Below are 14,118 nucleotides of genomic sequence, written 5' to 3'. Positions count from 1 at the left end.
TTTGGCCAACAGCAACTTAGGGGAGCAAGGAGTTAATCCAGTTTACAAATCCAGGTCACTAACAATGAAGACGCTATGGCAGGAGCTCCAGCAGCCAGTCACATCCCACCCACAGTCAAGAGCAGAGAGAGAATACTGGCACACTGGCTTGATATTTATGGTCAGCCAGCAGCTATCCTGCTAATGTCACTGAAGGTCGCCCCCTGTGGATGGTGGATGGGTAAGTATGAGCCTTTCATCTTGGGGCTAGTATTGTGGGTGGCCTGTTGAATCTGGTTGATATTCCAAATGTCAAAAGGTGAGCCCGGCTTCGGGGTGCTCCTTCTGAAGTAAGTGCTTTCTGGTAGGAAGTGAAAATGATATATAAACACCCACTTGCACTTATCCCTCCATGTCCCTAGAGGGAGCTGTTCCAGGACACTACGGATATTCAAATCTTCAGGTGCTGGTCCCTCACAGAGGATGACAGAGGGGGCATGAGACTTATGGACATCCTTCTGTGTACTTTCTGCTACCTTTAGATGATGTTCAAGGCCTAAAGTCAATGCTGGGCAAATACCCACCATGCTGTGCTTCAGGAAGTAGGGCCTAGGAAAACAGATACAATTCCCCCTGTCCAATAATTTTGATCCAGTTGTCTTTACTGAATCTGTAGGAGTGGAACTCCGTGACCCAGAGTGCCAACTGCGTTTTGTGCTCAGTCTGAATAACCCCACATGCTTCTTCCCCACACTTGCTTGTCTCAGAATGCTCGATATCACAGCATCTACATCCTAACCTGAGACAGTGCCATAGTGCAGGGATCTGTCCAGCCAGGATCCCTACCCCCTCTTTCATGGAAGGTGCAAAGTCAAAGGAAATTCTGCTCACCAGAAGACGCACCATCCCCCACCATCTTTGCTTCTAAACACAATTGTACTGCAGCACGATAAGTAAACATAGGAGCATACAAAGATTTTTTTTCCTTTCTCCACCAACCGGCTTGGGGTAGCTCCTAATGAGGCCATTGAATTCTTAAGTAATTCTGCATAGGGATTGGGGCTGTGGCTCTGGCTGGCAGAATGTCTGATGTGCTGGTCAGTTTTTGTCAACTTGACACAAACTGGAGTCATCTGGGAAGAGGGAACCTTAATTAAGATTATGTCGCCATCAGATTGACCTGTGGGAACAACTGTGGAGCATTTTATTGACCAACAATCCAATTGGGATGGCTCCACCCACTGTGGGTAGTGTGTCCTGAGTCCAATGAGAAAGCAGACTGAGACAGACTCCTCCATGGCTTCTGCTTCAGTTCCTACCTCCATCCAGGTCTCTGCTTCTGTATTTTTTATTTTATTTTATTTGTTGTTTTTTGGTTTTCTTCCCTCAGTGATAGACTGCAATGAAATGTGAGATAAACTCCTTCCCTCCCCAGGTTGCTTTTGGTTACAGTGTTTTATCACAGTAACAGAAACCTATCTAACAGTTCTTAGCATGTTAGTTTTCCTTAGCAGGAATTAGCATAATATAAAGTCTCGGGGCAAGGCATGGAAGTCGAGGCTTACAGCGCTTCCGGGTTCATCACGCAGACGGGCACTCCGCACTGGCACCTGCTCATGTCGTCATACGCTATCCCCATGCTGAGGCCCAGCAGCTGAACTAAAATAATTGCAAGTGATTCCAGAGTTACAGCTTTGGGATGCTGAAAAGAAAACACACCAGACCACAAATGTGCGTGTATGTGTGTGGGAGGCATTTCCCTTGGGGCTAGGAAAATGTAGTTAGTTACTAACAGGAGCCACACAGTCAAGTGGAAGCATGCATTGTGCTCGTCACAAACATTGCAAACAGGGGAATGGTCCAAAAATGTGCCTTTGAATAATGCAAGTAAGGTGAGGCACTCAGAAAAATAATTTAAATAAGTTTCAATTGGATAAAAATCCCAGTTAGAATATTGAGTTGCACAATAAAAACACATTTGCAGGTCTAGAGAGATGGCTCAGTGTTTAGCCCTTGCTTCCCTCCCAGAGGATCCAGGTTTGATTCCATGCACCCACATAGATGCTTGCAACTGTGACTCCTGCTTCAGGAGATCTCACACCCTTTTCTGAGGTCTGAAGGGTACTGCACACTTGTGGTGTACAGACATGCATGCATGCATAGAAAACACTCATGGATGTACAATGACAATAAATACAAAGGTCATCAAAAATTATTTTAGAATTGTGATAAGAAACTAGCTGACTCAACAGACTGATTCAAAACACAGCTGAGATTTTTCTAATGTCAAAGAACAGACCAGGGAAATTGTCTCATCTTCTAGTGTCAGACAGCGCTTTTCCCATAGGTCAGAAAAGACACATGAATAACCACTGTCAACCCCGCTCAGTGCTGTTCAAGTCCACCATCAAATGCTCACAGGTTATGAAGGGGGGAAAAAAGGCTTTTTTTTTGCACAGCAAACAATCTCTGTAGAAAACTGCAGTAGTCAGACTCACGGGGCAGAGTGCTGTGTCTGATGAAGCCTGTGCTCATTCACTTTACATATGTGTGCATGTATTATTTTATGTGTATGGCTGTGTGTGTGTGTGTGTGTGTGTGTGTGTGTGTGTGTGTGTGTGTCTGTGTGTGCTCATCTCAGGCTTGCATGTGGAGGCCAGAGGTCCACCTCAGGGGTCTTCCTCTTTGCCCTCCACTTTATTTTTTGAGACAAAGTCTCTTGTAAAACTTTGAGCTCACTTTGGCTGCTAGACTGGCTGCTGGAGAGCTCTACCATCCTCTTCTCTCTGGCCTCCCAGCACAGCGTGCGCTGCCAGACTCATCTTTCCTACATGGTGACTGGGAAATCAGGTCCCCATGGCTCACACAGAAGGTTCCTCATCCACCGAATTCTTCTCCTCTTCATTAATTTGATTAATTTGTCTCTGTCATAACCATTACATAGTCTATGTATGTAAAGCAAGTAGTGTATACACACACACACACACACACACACACGTATACATTTATATATAAATATTAGAATTTAAAAACACACACTGATCATTCATGCTTCGCAACTATAGCTGTGCTTGGGTTGTTTTTCCACACTGGGTTTTAGGAAGCGGGACAGTAGGACCTAACACCTCACTGGCACTGCATGTTCCTGATGGATGATGGAAAGAGACGGGGGATGGTGAATGGGGAATCCTTAGTGAGCCAAGCTGCACCTATGTTTTTCAACATCTCATTCCTGTGCATATCGGATGTTGCTGGGGTTTCCTGGCTAAGGATCAATGATGGTTACCCCCAAAAAAATGTGGGGGAAGGAAAAAGTACTGGGGAAGGCCTCTGCCAGTCATGGTGCTTCCGTGGCAACCACTGTTTCTTGCCTGAAAATCTCAGGCTTTCCAGTCCTCTACAGCTGGGTTGTCCTTGGTAACCAGTCTGCCTTTAGATAGATGTGTTCTCCCTCTGTGCTAACCAGTGAAGCCCTTGCTGCATGGTGTGTGTGTGTGTTGTGCATGTGTGCATGTGTATGAGTATGTGTATGTGTGTTACATGTGAATGTTTGAGGAAGTCCTATGCCCCACTCTTAGAGACCAAGGAAATCACTTTCTCCATAAAATGGAGGCTACATTTTCCAAAATACGATTTATGATTTTTAAGTAAAAATTCTCTCCTTCCCAGCTCCATTGTTCTCTGTCTTGCTTATTAGAGGGAGATCATCCTATGCTGCCTCTCTGAAACTCCAGCAGACATCACATAAACACAAATGTAAAGGGAAGGAGCGGGTTCTACAGCGAGAAGCACCAAGGTGAGATGGAGTCAGGCCCACACCAGCGTCCACGCCCTAGGAGCCCTACAGGAATGAGAATTTTAATGGAAGTAATAAATCAAGAGAATCTTTAATTTTATACTGTTTTCCACAGCAGCCTGTTATACACTAAAGACTTATTTCTAATTGTGTCTGTGTGTGAGTGTCATCAGGGAGAGAGAGAGAGGGGAGAGAGAGAGAGAGAGAGAGAGAGAGAGAGAGAGAGAGAGAGAGAGAGAGAGAGAACAGTGCTCATAGAGGCCACAAGAGGGCATCTCCTGGAGCTGGAGTCTGGTTGTGAGCTAAGGGTGTTAGTGGGTGCTGGGAACTGGAATGGGGTCCTCTACAGAGGAGCAAACACACTTCAACAAGGAGGCCCCCCCCCTTACACATTTTAATCAAGCAGATTAAGGCACAGCATACCAGAGCAACGCCTCCTGCATAGTTCTTGTCACACATCTTCCCTTGATAGGTGGCACCAATGTAATCGGTAGTGTCCCTGTAGCTGAAGCAAAAACAGACTATAATCATAGAATTTTGTAAAAGTGAGGACAGTAAAGTTAATGCTGTTTTCATAAGGCAGGTTTTAGTGTTGCTCTGTGATTCAAACTCTTGACTCGGGCTGGGATGTGCTCAGTGATCCTGCATTCTCTAAAAAAGGATCAAAATTAAAAACTAGAAAGTGCACAGATGCCTGAAACATAAGAAGATGAATTCAAGGCAGTGACTATTTTAGAATAAAATGGGTATGTCCTCTGAGATAAATATGATTAAAAAAATAAAGAAAATTCTCAGCAGTTTTCAATATGTAGGTTGTGCCCCCTTTGCAAACCTCTATCTCCAAAAATATCTACATTATAATTCATAACAGTAGCAAAATTATAGTTATGAAGTAGCAATAAAAATAATTTTATGGTTGGGAATCACCACAGCATGAGGAGCTGTATTAAAGGTAGTGGCTACTTCTCTCCACCTGATTTTTCTGAGGCAGGGTCTCTAACTGAACCTGGAGCGTGCTGTTTGGGCTAGACTGGCTAGCCAGTGAGCCCAGAGATCTGCCTGCTCTACACCCTCAGCCCTGGGGTTGAAGAAGCTTAGGCCTCTTGGCTTTTATTTTACATGGGTGCTGGGACTCTAAACTTGGGTCCTCATAAACGCACAGTGAGCATTTTCCCCATGGACCATGTCCTCAGTTTCTCCTTCTTGTTGTTCTTATGATCATTATGTTAAAGATCAAAGCTAAGTGACTACATTCACAGAATACATGCAGGCCTTCCAAACAGATGTGAACCTATGGTGCACAGCCAGGGGCATTTGCTGGAGTGCTGTGTGTTCTACGGTAAGAAGTCATCTGGAAGCGGGACTGAAGAGGAGAGCTTCAATTACAGACCAACCTAGTGGGGGATCTTAATAATCCACTGTAGCCAATCTGTTCCAATACGAGCTGCATGCTGTTAAACACAGAGGGGAGGAATCACAGAGAACTTGGGATTTTTTTTTCCCTCCCATACAGTCTGTGGATTGTTGGAGAAGGGACCAGGTGAGCCACACTTTTCCTTGGTATAGCCTGTCATAGCTTGAAAATGTACATACACAAGTAAAAGCGCCATATCGTGTGGTCGCAGAACAAGGTACGACTGTTTCCACTTCAGGAACCTGTACAGCAATTTGTTAGCATCGCCTGTGGTTGAGATTTTGTTTTCATCCATCCAAAATTCCAGGGAAGACAGAATTACTGTAAGATTAAAGGGGGCAAAGATCTAAAATAGAACACAGATAGAAAACCTGTTCAAACAACAGGATCTAAAGGGACCGGGCAAAAGAGCTTTGAGAACGAGGTCAGGTCATTTAGTAACTGCAGTGTAGGTCTGGACTCGGTGCTTAAAATGTTAGTCAGCAGTAAGTGTCCTGGTCATAAAAGTCACACTGGATACTTTAAATTAGATTAATTAGTTGTATTTCTTCTGTATTCTGAGTGCATGTATGGATATCACATACATGCTTGGTATCCAAGCAGATCAGAAAATGACATCAGATCTCCTGGAGCTTTAGTTAAAGATGGCTGTGAACTACCATGTGGGTGCTGGGAATTGGACTCGGTCCTCTGCAAGAGCAACAAGTGCTTTTAACCATGGAGACATCCCTCCAGCCCCATGGATAATTCAAAATGCTTGCACTTAATCAAGTCCCACCCCTTGAGAAATGTCTCATTGTATGTAATCCTTACAATAACCTACTTTACAGGTAGGAGAGCAGAAACTTCAAACCCAAATAATGGTCCTTACATTACTAAGCGTGTATCTTTATGCAGTGTCACAAAAGAAGGTCTGGGGGTTGTTAGGAAAAGCAGCAAGTGTGGTGGTTTGAGAGATAACGTTCCTCATAGGTGCTGGCCTGTGATACTGGTCACCAGTTGCTGACACTGTTTGGGGGAGGTTTATGAAGTATGGCCTTGCTGGAGGAAGAATTTCATGGAAGGTGGAACTTTGAGGTTTCAAAGCTACACACCACTCTCAGTGCACTCTCTCTGCTTCCTGCTTTCTGTCCCAGGCATGAGCCTTCACTTCCAGCTCTAGATGCTGTGTCTGCTGCCTGCCACCATGCTGTCCCCACCATTAAGGACTAGAACTCCCTGGGATTGTAAGCTCAAATAAACTCTTCATTCTATAAGTTTCCTTTATTGTAGTGTTTTATCACAATAAGAGAGAAGTAAGACAGCAAGGATAAAACATTTTTAAAAAGACAAAAAAAGAAGATACTTACAGCATTTGCCAGTCCAACCACCTGGAAAATCTTTTGAGTGACAATGGTTGTATCAGCCCCAATATGCTCAAACTGTAAAATAAAATTGCCATATATATACATATACATACATATACATATATTTGTATATATATTTGCTTAACATTAATGATGGCAACTCTCCTGTTACAATTTTAATGTAGCAAAATAATAAACTACTTAAATCACTAACGTATTCTAATCCACCTTATTTTATTATTCATATCATAGTATGAAAGTGGAAAACATAAAAAGATCTGGGAAAAGTACAAGATATAATTTCACTGCTAATAAATTAAGGATGATATATAGTTCCTGACAGAAAAATGTTAGTTTTAATTTAGATGTGTATATCTCAGCGTTTTGCCTGTATGTGTGCATGTGCACCCCAGGCATGTAGTGCCCATGGGAATCAGCAGAGTGCACCAGATCACAAGGACTGGACTTAGCAGGCTGTTGTGAGCTACCACATAGATACTGGGACCTGAATCCAAACCCTCTAAAAGGACTTGGAGTGCCCTTAACCACAGAGCCACCTCTCCACCTCTAGGAAGTAACTTAAGACAGGGAAAATTCTCAGAATCTGCATGTGAGAAACTCCCAAACGGTACATACTGAATGATTCCATTTATATAGTGGTTTGGAAGTGAAAAAAAATGATAATAGAAACGAAGAATGCATCAGTGGATTGTGAGGCTGGGGAGACAAGGTGGGAGGTGTGGCTGGAAAGCAGCATCAGTGGCTCTGTGCTGGGGTGCAAACATCCTTTACCTTGACTGCACTGGCAGCCACGTGCTGGCTACTGCAGCATTGGCAGAGGCATCTGGGTAGAGATGGCAGGCTGTGCACATGTTCTTGCAAGTATGTGTGAATGTATAACTATCCTCAAATAACAAGGTAAACAAGCAAAAAAAAAAAAAAAAAAAAAAAAAACCTAAGAAACTATTGTAGTAAAAAAATGACCCTCCAGTTATAACAAAGAGTAGAAGCAATTGAGAGTTTATTAAAATGTACTAACACAGAGTTATCAACTCTCCTCTGTCAGAAATCAACTCTGTAAGAAAATAGCTTCTCTCATGTTTCACTGCTGATGATAATAATAAAAACGAACAAGACCAATACACATGGAATACACTTACCATTTGCTTTTCCACCACAACATGTATTTCCAGATAGTGAGAGACGATTCGCTGTGGCTGAAAAGAAACCCATCAACTCCATGTCAGCACTGATGAGTGGCCTGTTTTTTTTTTGTTTGTTTTTTTTGTTTTTTTTGTTTTTTGTCTTATCACTAAATTGGGGAGATTCTTTTTTATATTCAAAAAGAGAACTAGAAACATCACCAAGGCACATGCTCCAGGATCCTTTCCACCTGTTACCTTGGTCACTTCTCGGCAGCTCATCAAACATTTATTTTATCTAATGCAGCCCACCCCTCCCCTCCTGCCTCCATATTCTCTTTGATCTCATGTGTAATTTTCTTAGCTAAATGATATTCTTTTTAAAAATTATCTTTATTTTAAATTAAAAACCACATGTACTTTTGTGCACACACAAGTGTGTGTGTGTGTGTGTGTGTGTGCGTGTGTATGACTATGTGCATCACATGTGTGCAGTGCCAGTGTTTGTGGTTATCTTAAATATGTTGTCATGGCTATTCCCCAGACCAGGTATAGGAGAATTCACCCACATTTTGATCTTGAGTTTTCAACTGCTTTAGATACTAGATCTCTGCTCTACTTAAGAGTTTATCTGATTTTATTGTTCAACGAGTTAGCACCCAGCCATCCCCAAGCCTTTCAGGTTTCCTTTCTGACAACATGATCCTGTCTGCACAGTTATCTCTGTGGAACTAGTGTTGTATCTGCCTATCTGCTGGTTTCATATCTGGTGGAGACCTGTGGTTCCTGTCACCTGAATTGTCACTGTGGTGGTCTGAATATGCTTGGCCCATGGGAAGTGGCACTATTAGGAGGTGTGGCCTCGTTGGAGGAAGTGCATCACCATGGGGGTGGGATTTGTGGTCCTATGCTCAATCTCTGCCTAGTGTAGAAGAGAATCTTCTCCTGGCTGCCTTCAGATTAAGATGTAGAACTCTCAGCTCCTCCAGCACCAAGTCTGCCTGGACACCGCCATGCTTCCTACCATGATGATAATGGACTAAACCTGAGAACTCTAAGCCAGTCCCAATTAAATGTTCTTCTTTATAAGAGTTGCCTTGGTCACATTGTTCCTTCACAGCAGTAAAACCCTAATTAAGACTGTCACAGACTTCTTTGGATACTCTTCTTTGTTCTACCTTCCAAACAAACATTCTAGGTTTGTAAATATCTCCTGTAAAAATAATTGGGTGTTACTTGGGGTGGAGGGGTTACATTAATTTTTTAAATTGTTATAAAATAAATAACTGTGATGTTGTAACTAGGGCAGAAATTATCTTTAAATAACTGTGACTTATAGTTTCAAAGATGACAACAGACCAAAGTCGGGTAAGTGTAAAAGAGAAAGGACATTGTCTATTTCAAATGTTGTTGGTGGTGACAGTCAAAGCAGTGCCCCATGAAGTGAGGAATGTACTGTACATGAAAATAACCATGGCAACGCTAGTAGACTTGTTGGTTTTAAAGAGTTCTACTTTTAGGGTTGATGGCCCACTTCTTCACATGTACTATGGCAGCTGTAACTAAAGCAAGACAGGGACTGAGTACTGAGAATGTAGAAGATGCAGCCACTCTGAAGAATAATCTGGGAGCTATTTAAAGTGTGAAATAAAGTTAGCGGATGACCCAGCAATTCAGTTCCTAGAATATACCTAAAAGAAATTAAAGCTCTTAGCAACACAAGCGTTTGTTTACAAATGTTCCTGGCAGCATTGTATTATTTAAATAGTGAGAATCACCCAATTGCTCACCTGGTGGTTAATTAAGTGTGGCACATTCTTGAAATGGAATATGACTCAACCATGAAAAGAAACTGACATTTCAAAATGCTACAACTATGAGCACATTGGTGGGTAAAAATCACAAAAGAGACACATTTGGAGATTCCATTTGTATAGTCATCCTATAAATGTAAAAATTGTGTATTTTCCATAAAAGGAGGGCAAAATGGAAAGAGAGTGTGCTTTCAGATCCATTACTGTTATTTAACTGTGAAAGCAGATACCAACAAGATACAGAAGAGCAGTGCCATGTGTCTTAATAAGTCATTTTAGATGTGAACAGGCACTCATTAGTTATAAAGGTAACTTTTATTTGCCAGTTGTAATTGTCATCTTGGAGGTTAATGCTGAATAAGCTCACCCTTTTCAGTTCTTTCTAAACTCTGGCTGGCTGGTCCAAACTCCTCTCCAAGCTGACTAATTCAAACTGGTTTCTCTTGGCTTCTCATTGAATTGCTCTGCTTGGTCTCAGACTAACTGTCTTAGTAAAGACAGTTTTATGTAAAGGTTTTAATGCTGTGAACAGACACTCCGGCTAAGGCAAGTCTTAGAAGGACAACATTTAATTGAGGCTGACTTGCAGGTTCAGAGGTTCAGTCCATTATCATCAAGATGGGAGCACAGCAGCACCCAGGCAGGCATGGTGCAGGAGAAGCTGAGAGTTCAACATCTTGTTCCGAAGGCAAACAGAAGAAGACTGGCTTCCAAGCAGCTAGAATGAGGGTCTTAAAGCTCACATACACAGTTACACACTTCCTCCAACAAGGCCACACCTCCAAATAGTGCCACTCCCCGGGCCAAGCATACTCAAACCACCACACTAACTCTGGCAATCTGTTCTAATCTGGCTTCTTCTTATTCTCTGGCTTCAGCCGGCTCTGCTGACCTGTACTGACCTCTGTGAACTCAGCTCCACTGCACTGCGCTCACTGAACTGCCCTCCCTCCCGACTCACTCTGCACTGCCCTCCAGTAGCCCCCCCCCCTTTCCTCTCTGTTCTCATGAGAGTTGGGCATAACCTGTCTCTGACTCATTCTGTCAAATCTTTCTCTGATTTGTCACTTCATCTGCCAGTCAACTAGGTGTCACTTTCAAACGTGGCTGCTTCTTTCTATGAACTAACTTTACCTTCATTGTTTGGGATTAAATGTGTGTACTAAGAGGATGGATGTCTATATTCCAGCCAGAGGGATTAAAGGTGTGTTATTCCATCCAGATCACACAGATCTAGAAGGTCTTTGGATGTGATCCCTTGCCAGAGCAGCCATGTTGCTGGGTTAAAATTCCTCTACCTCTAGTAGAGGAAGAACCACTAACATTGTTATATTGTTCAAGTAAGCTTTGTATTTATTTCTCAATATGGCTAATGTAATCTATAATATAAAATATACAAAACAATGTCATTTAAAGTTTCTTAGAGGATAAAAATAAAACAAATTTGAAAGGGTTGATTAATAAAAAAATGTAAGAGAAAGAGTAAAGGGACAGTAGATAACAAGAGACATGTGAGAAATGAGGCGATAGATTTAATCCCTGACTATTCTACATGTGTATTAAATTGATGTCGCGAATAAACAAAATTACCACATTTAAAACAGCACAGTTTGAAAAAAGTTTCCCTGTGACATCTGTAGCTTTAAAATACTCACACCTGTGCACACACAAGCCAGTCTAGTATAATTCAGTGACTTGCAAAAACAAAGCAAAAACAATAAAACAAAACAGAAAAACACAAGCCATGAAAATAGGAGGGGACAGAACCGAAGGAGGAGGGGCTACAGATAAAGTGGGAATGGGATGAGGCAGGGGGATGGATGGACATGATCAACATCCATTACATACACGTACAGAATTGGCAAAGAGGAAGCTCAATTACTTAAAAATGAGAGCTGCATAGATTAATAACTTCAGAAACAAAGAGGAGGGCATCGCTAACACTATTAAGGAAGAGAGCAGGAAAACTCACGTAACTAGTCTTAAATATTGTGCCAGATGAGCCTTCTGATGGACACATCCCTGTGGTATCTGTCTGTGTGTGGGGGGCTGGGGTATGTAAGTAAATAGTTTTTCAGGAAGTTACTTGCTACCACCTAATTAATCCCCTACCTTGATACTTCGTATCTTATACTGCAGGTCTTTTAAATCCATATCCTCCTCGGTGTAGAGTAATGTGTCTCCTTTCTTAGGTTCCACTTGGTAGACCACATGTTCAAAACCACTGGAAGATTCCAGAGGTTCAATTCCATAGCTGACATTTCCAAACTGAAGAAAGCCCCTGACAAAGTCAAACCAGAACAACAACGACAAGAAAGTACTAGTTATAAATGAAAGAATGTGTGTGAAGGTGCCAGTTAATTGTCAGGTAACTAAGGGACTTTCATAAGGTCATTAACTTTTACTGAGCTACTGGAGAGTCACACTACACAGTAGCAATGTGATTATTATCTTCCAGCTATTGATAATTTATGACCTTTGTGGGGTTGGAGAAGGGCTGAGTGGATAAAGCTTCCTGCTCATGTAGAGGACCAGGGTTTGGTTCCCAGCTCCACAAGGCAGCTCCAGCAGCTACCTGTTGCTGCACTGTACTAACCTAGCACCCACACAGCCACACCCACCCAGCCACGCCCATGTAGCCACGCCCATGCAGCCACACCCATACACACATAAAAAAACAAATGCTGAGAGTCTTTCACCAACTCCAAAAATTTAAGAATAACTTAAATTTAGTATTGAGGATAGAATCTATCATTTAAAATAATTTCCATTTATTATCTATTTTGCATTCTGCACACTTACACACTTGCACACATACCCACATACCCACACTAATTTAAAGAAAACACCATTTTATATACAATTATGTATTACAACCTGAGTCCAGTACATGTGCTAACAATCACCATAGAATTTGGATAACCTTCAATGTATCCTTGGAAGTAGCAGATATTCTGAAACACAAAGATAAGATACACGCTGTATCCCTTGTGGTAAAGATAACATTATCACATAAGATTGTCAGCTATGTTGTGTGTGTATCAAATGCCAGTTGTTTCCAAAGCAGATCCATAAGATCAGTGAGAGGCACACAATTTTCAAAAGTGTTCTTACAGTCATATTTTCACATGGTCTCTCTGCCTCTGTCTGTCTATCTCTGTCTCTCTGTCTGTCCTCTCTCTCTGAGAAAGGGTTTCACTATGCATGCTAGAGCAGCAAAATGAATCAAAAAGAGAAATTATTTTTCAAGAGTATTTGAGTATGTTGCTAGATTGGCTTGTACAGAGCCTTCTCACAGAAGCAGTAATAACCCCAGAAACAGGATCATTGCGCTCTCTGAGCATCTTATTATGTGGCTTTCCAAGACTCTGCTGCAAGTGCTTCCCCTACCCCATCTCCCAGGCAAGGGAGCTTTCAGGTTCTGGGAGGTGGCCAGGGTTTCTGAGGAAATGAGATGCAAGCCATGGAAGAGAGAGACACACAAAAGGAGGTCTCAAGATGCACGTTCAGGTGGGATTCCTGTATCTGCCTTTGAGCTGAGGATGTGGCATGAGAGAGCCAAGTGTTTTTCAGTGGCTGCCTCCACCCACCCCAACCCTCCAAGGGAGTATTAACATTACTCTCATCTTGTCTGTCTTTGAGGATAGGATGCTTACAGAATGAAAATTCCTCTTCAGGGAAGGGTGGGCAGAATCCACCTGGATCCAAGATGGCTGCCAGCCTGATCACATGACAATATCTAGTTTTTGTGTAGTTTCCATAGTAAGTGACTCACGCACCAGCAACAGCCCTAACAGAAAGCACTGGACCATACAAGAGGCAAAGAGAGATAGTGCCCTGGTCCCAGGCTGTGTAAATACTGTGTGATTTCCCCTGAGGAGCTGAGCTGAGAATTTGTGAGGTTCGCAGTGGTCTTCTCTGACTGTTGGAAAAACTGTGCAGGTGGAACTCAGCCTAGGGTTTGTCTTTGGCTTTGTGGCACTAAACAGTGATCTCTCTGGGGTAGGGACAATAATCTGTGGGGGCAGAAGCTGGCAAGCTAGATGCTGGCTCCAGACCAGTTACTAGAGCAAGACTGGAGATGCTTGAAGTTGATTTCTTACAGCGCTGGTATTTGAACCTAAAACCTCATACATGCTAGGCAAGAACTCTACCACTGAACTATGGTTCCAAGCTCAAGACTGAAAACTCTTCAAAGATTCACAAGTGTTTTGACTGCATCATCAAACATGGCCAATATGTGATTAAAACATATTAGCAGGTGTGACAGTGTATACCTTTAAACCCAGCCATCAGGAGACAGAAGCAGGTAGATTTCTGTGAGTTTAAGGCCAACTCAGTCAACATAAAAAGTTCTAGGCTAGCCAAGGCTACATAGTAAGATCCTGTCTCAAAAAAAAAAAAAAAAGTACACATCCCATGTGTTTTCATTTGTACGTGCCTGTGGGCACGTGTAGAACTGTGGAGCATAAAAAGACAATTAGGAAAGACTAGAATATTTTAGCAGCACACACCAGGTAGGTTTCACTGCAGAAACCCTTCCAAATCAGCCCGGTGAAAATTGCCAACAAGGCCTCGCTCTGCACAGGAGGAAACAGAGTGGAAGGAGAAGCCAGAAGAGCATAGG

The 14,118-nt window shown here is 42.4% G+C and overlaps 1 protein-coding gene across 2 annotated transcripts in view; it reads right to left on the bottom strand.

Moving 5' to 3' along the window:
• The window catches only part of LOC117705917 (disintegrin and metalloproteinase domain-containing protein 2), a 49,743-nt gene that overhangs the window by 22,660 nt on the left and 12,965 nt on the right, over nucleotides 1-14,118 (bottom strand). For both annotated transcript variants that reach the window (XM_076930821.1, XM_034498699.2), the window contains exons 5-11: nucleotides 12,369-12,445; nucleotides 11,604-11,772; nucleotides 7,696-7,752; nucleotides 6,539-6,610; nucleotides 5,369-5,535; nucleotides 4,199-4,280; nucleotides 1,545-1,681 (exon numbers count right to left, since the gene is read on the bottom strand). In XM_076930821.1, the coding sequence (XP_076786936.1) occupies nucleotides 1,545-1,681; nucleotides 4,199-4,280; nucleotides 5,369-5,535; nucleotides 6,539-6,610; nucleotides 7,696-7,752; nucleotides 11,604-11,772; nucleotides 12,369-12,445 (761 nt within the window). The remainder of the gene's footprint in view (nucleotides 1-1,544; nucleotides 1,682-4,198; nucleotides 4,281-5,368; nucleotides 5,536-6,538; nucleotides 6,611-7,695; nucleotides 7,753-11,603; nucleotides 11,773-12,368; nucleotides 12,446-14,118) is intronic.

This window comes from Arvicanthis niloticus, chromosome 3 (assembly GCF_011762505.2).
Source record: "Arvicanthis niloticus isolate mArvNil1 chromosome 3, mArvNil1.pat.X, whole genome shotgun sequence".
Lineage (NCBI taxonomy): Eukaryota > Metazoa > Chordata > Mammalia > Rodentia > Muridae > Arvicanthis > Arvicanthis niloticus.
The sequence above is the reverse complement of the archived record's forward strand: the minus strand, read 5'-3'. Positions and strand labels throughout refer to the sequence as shown.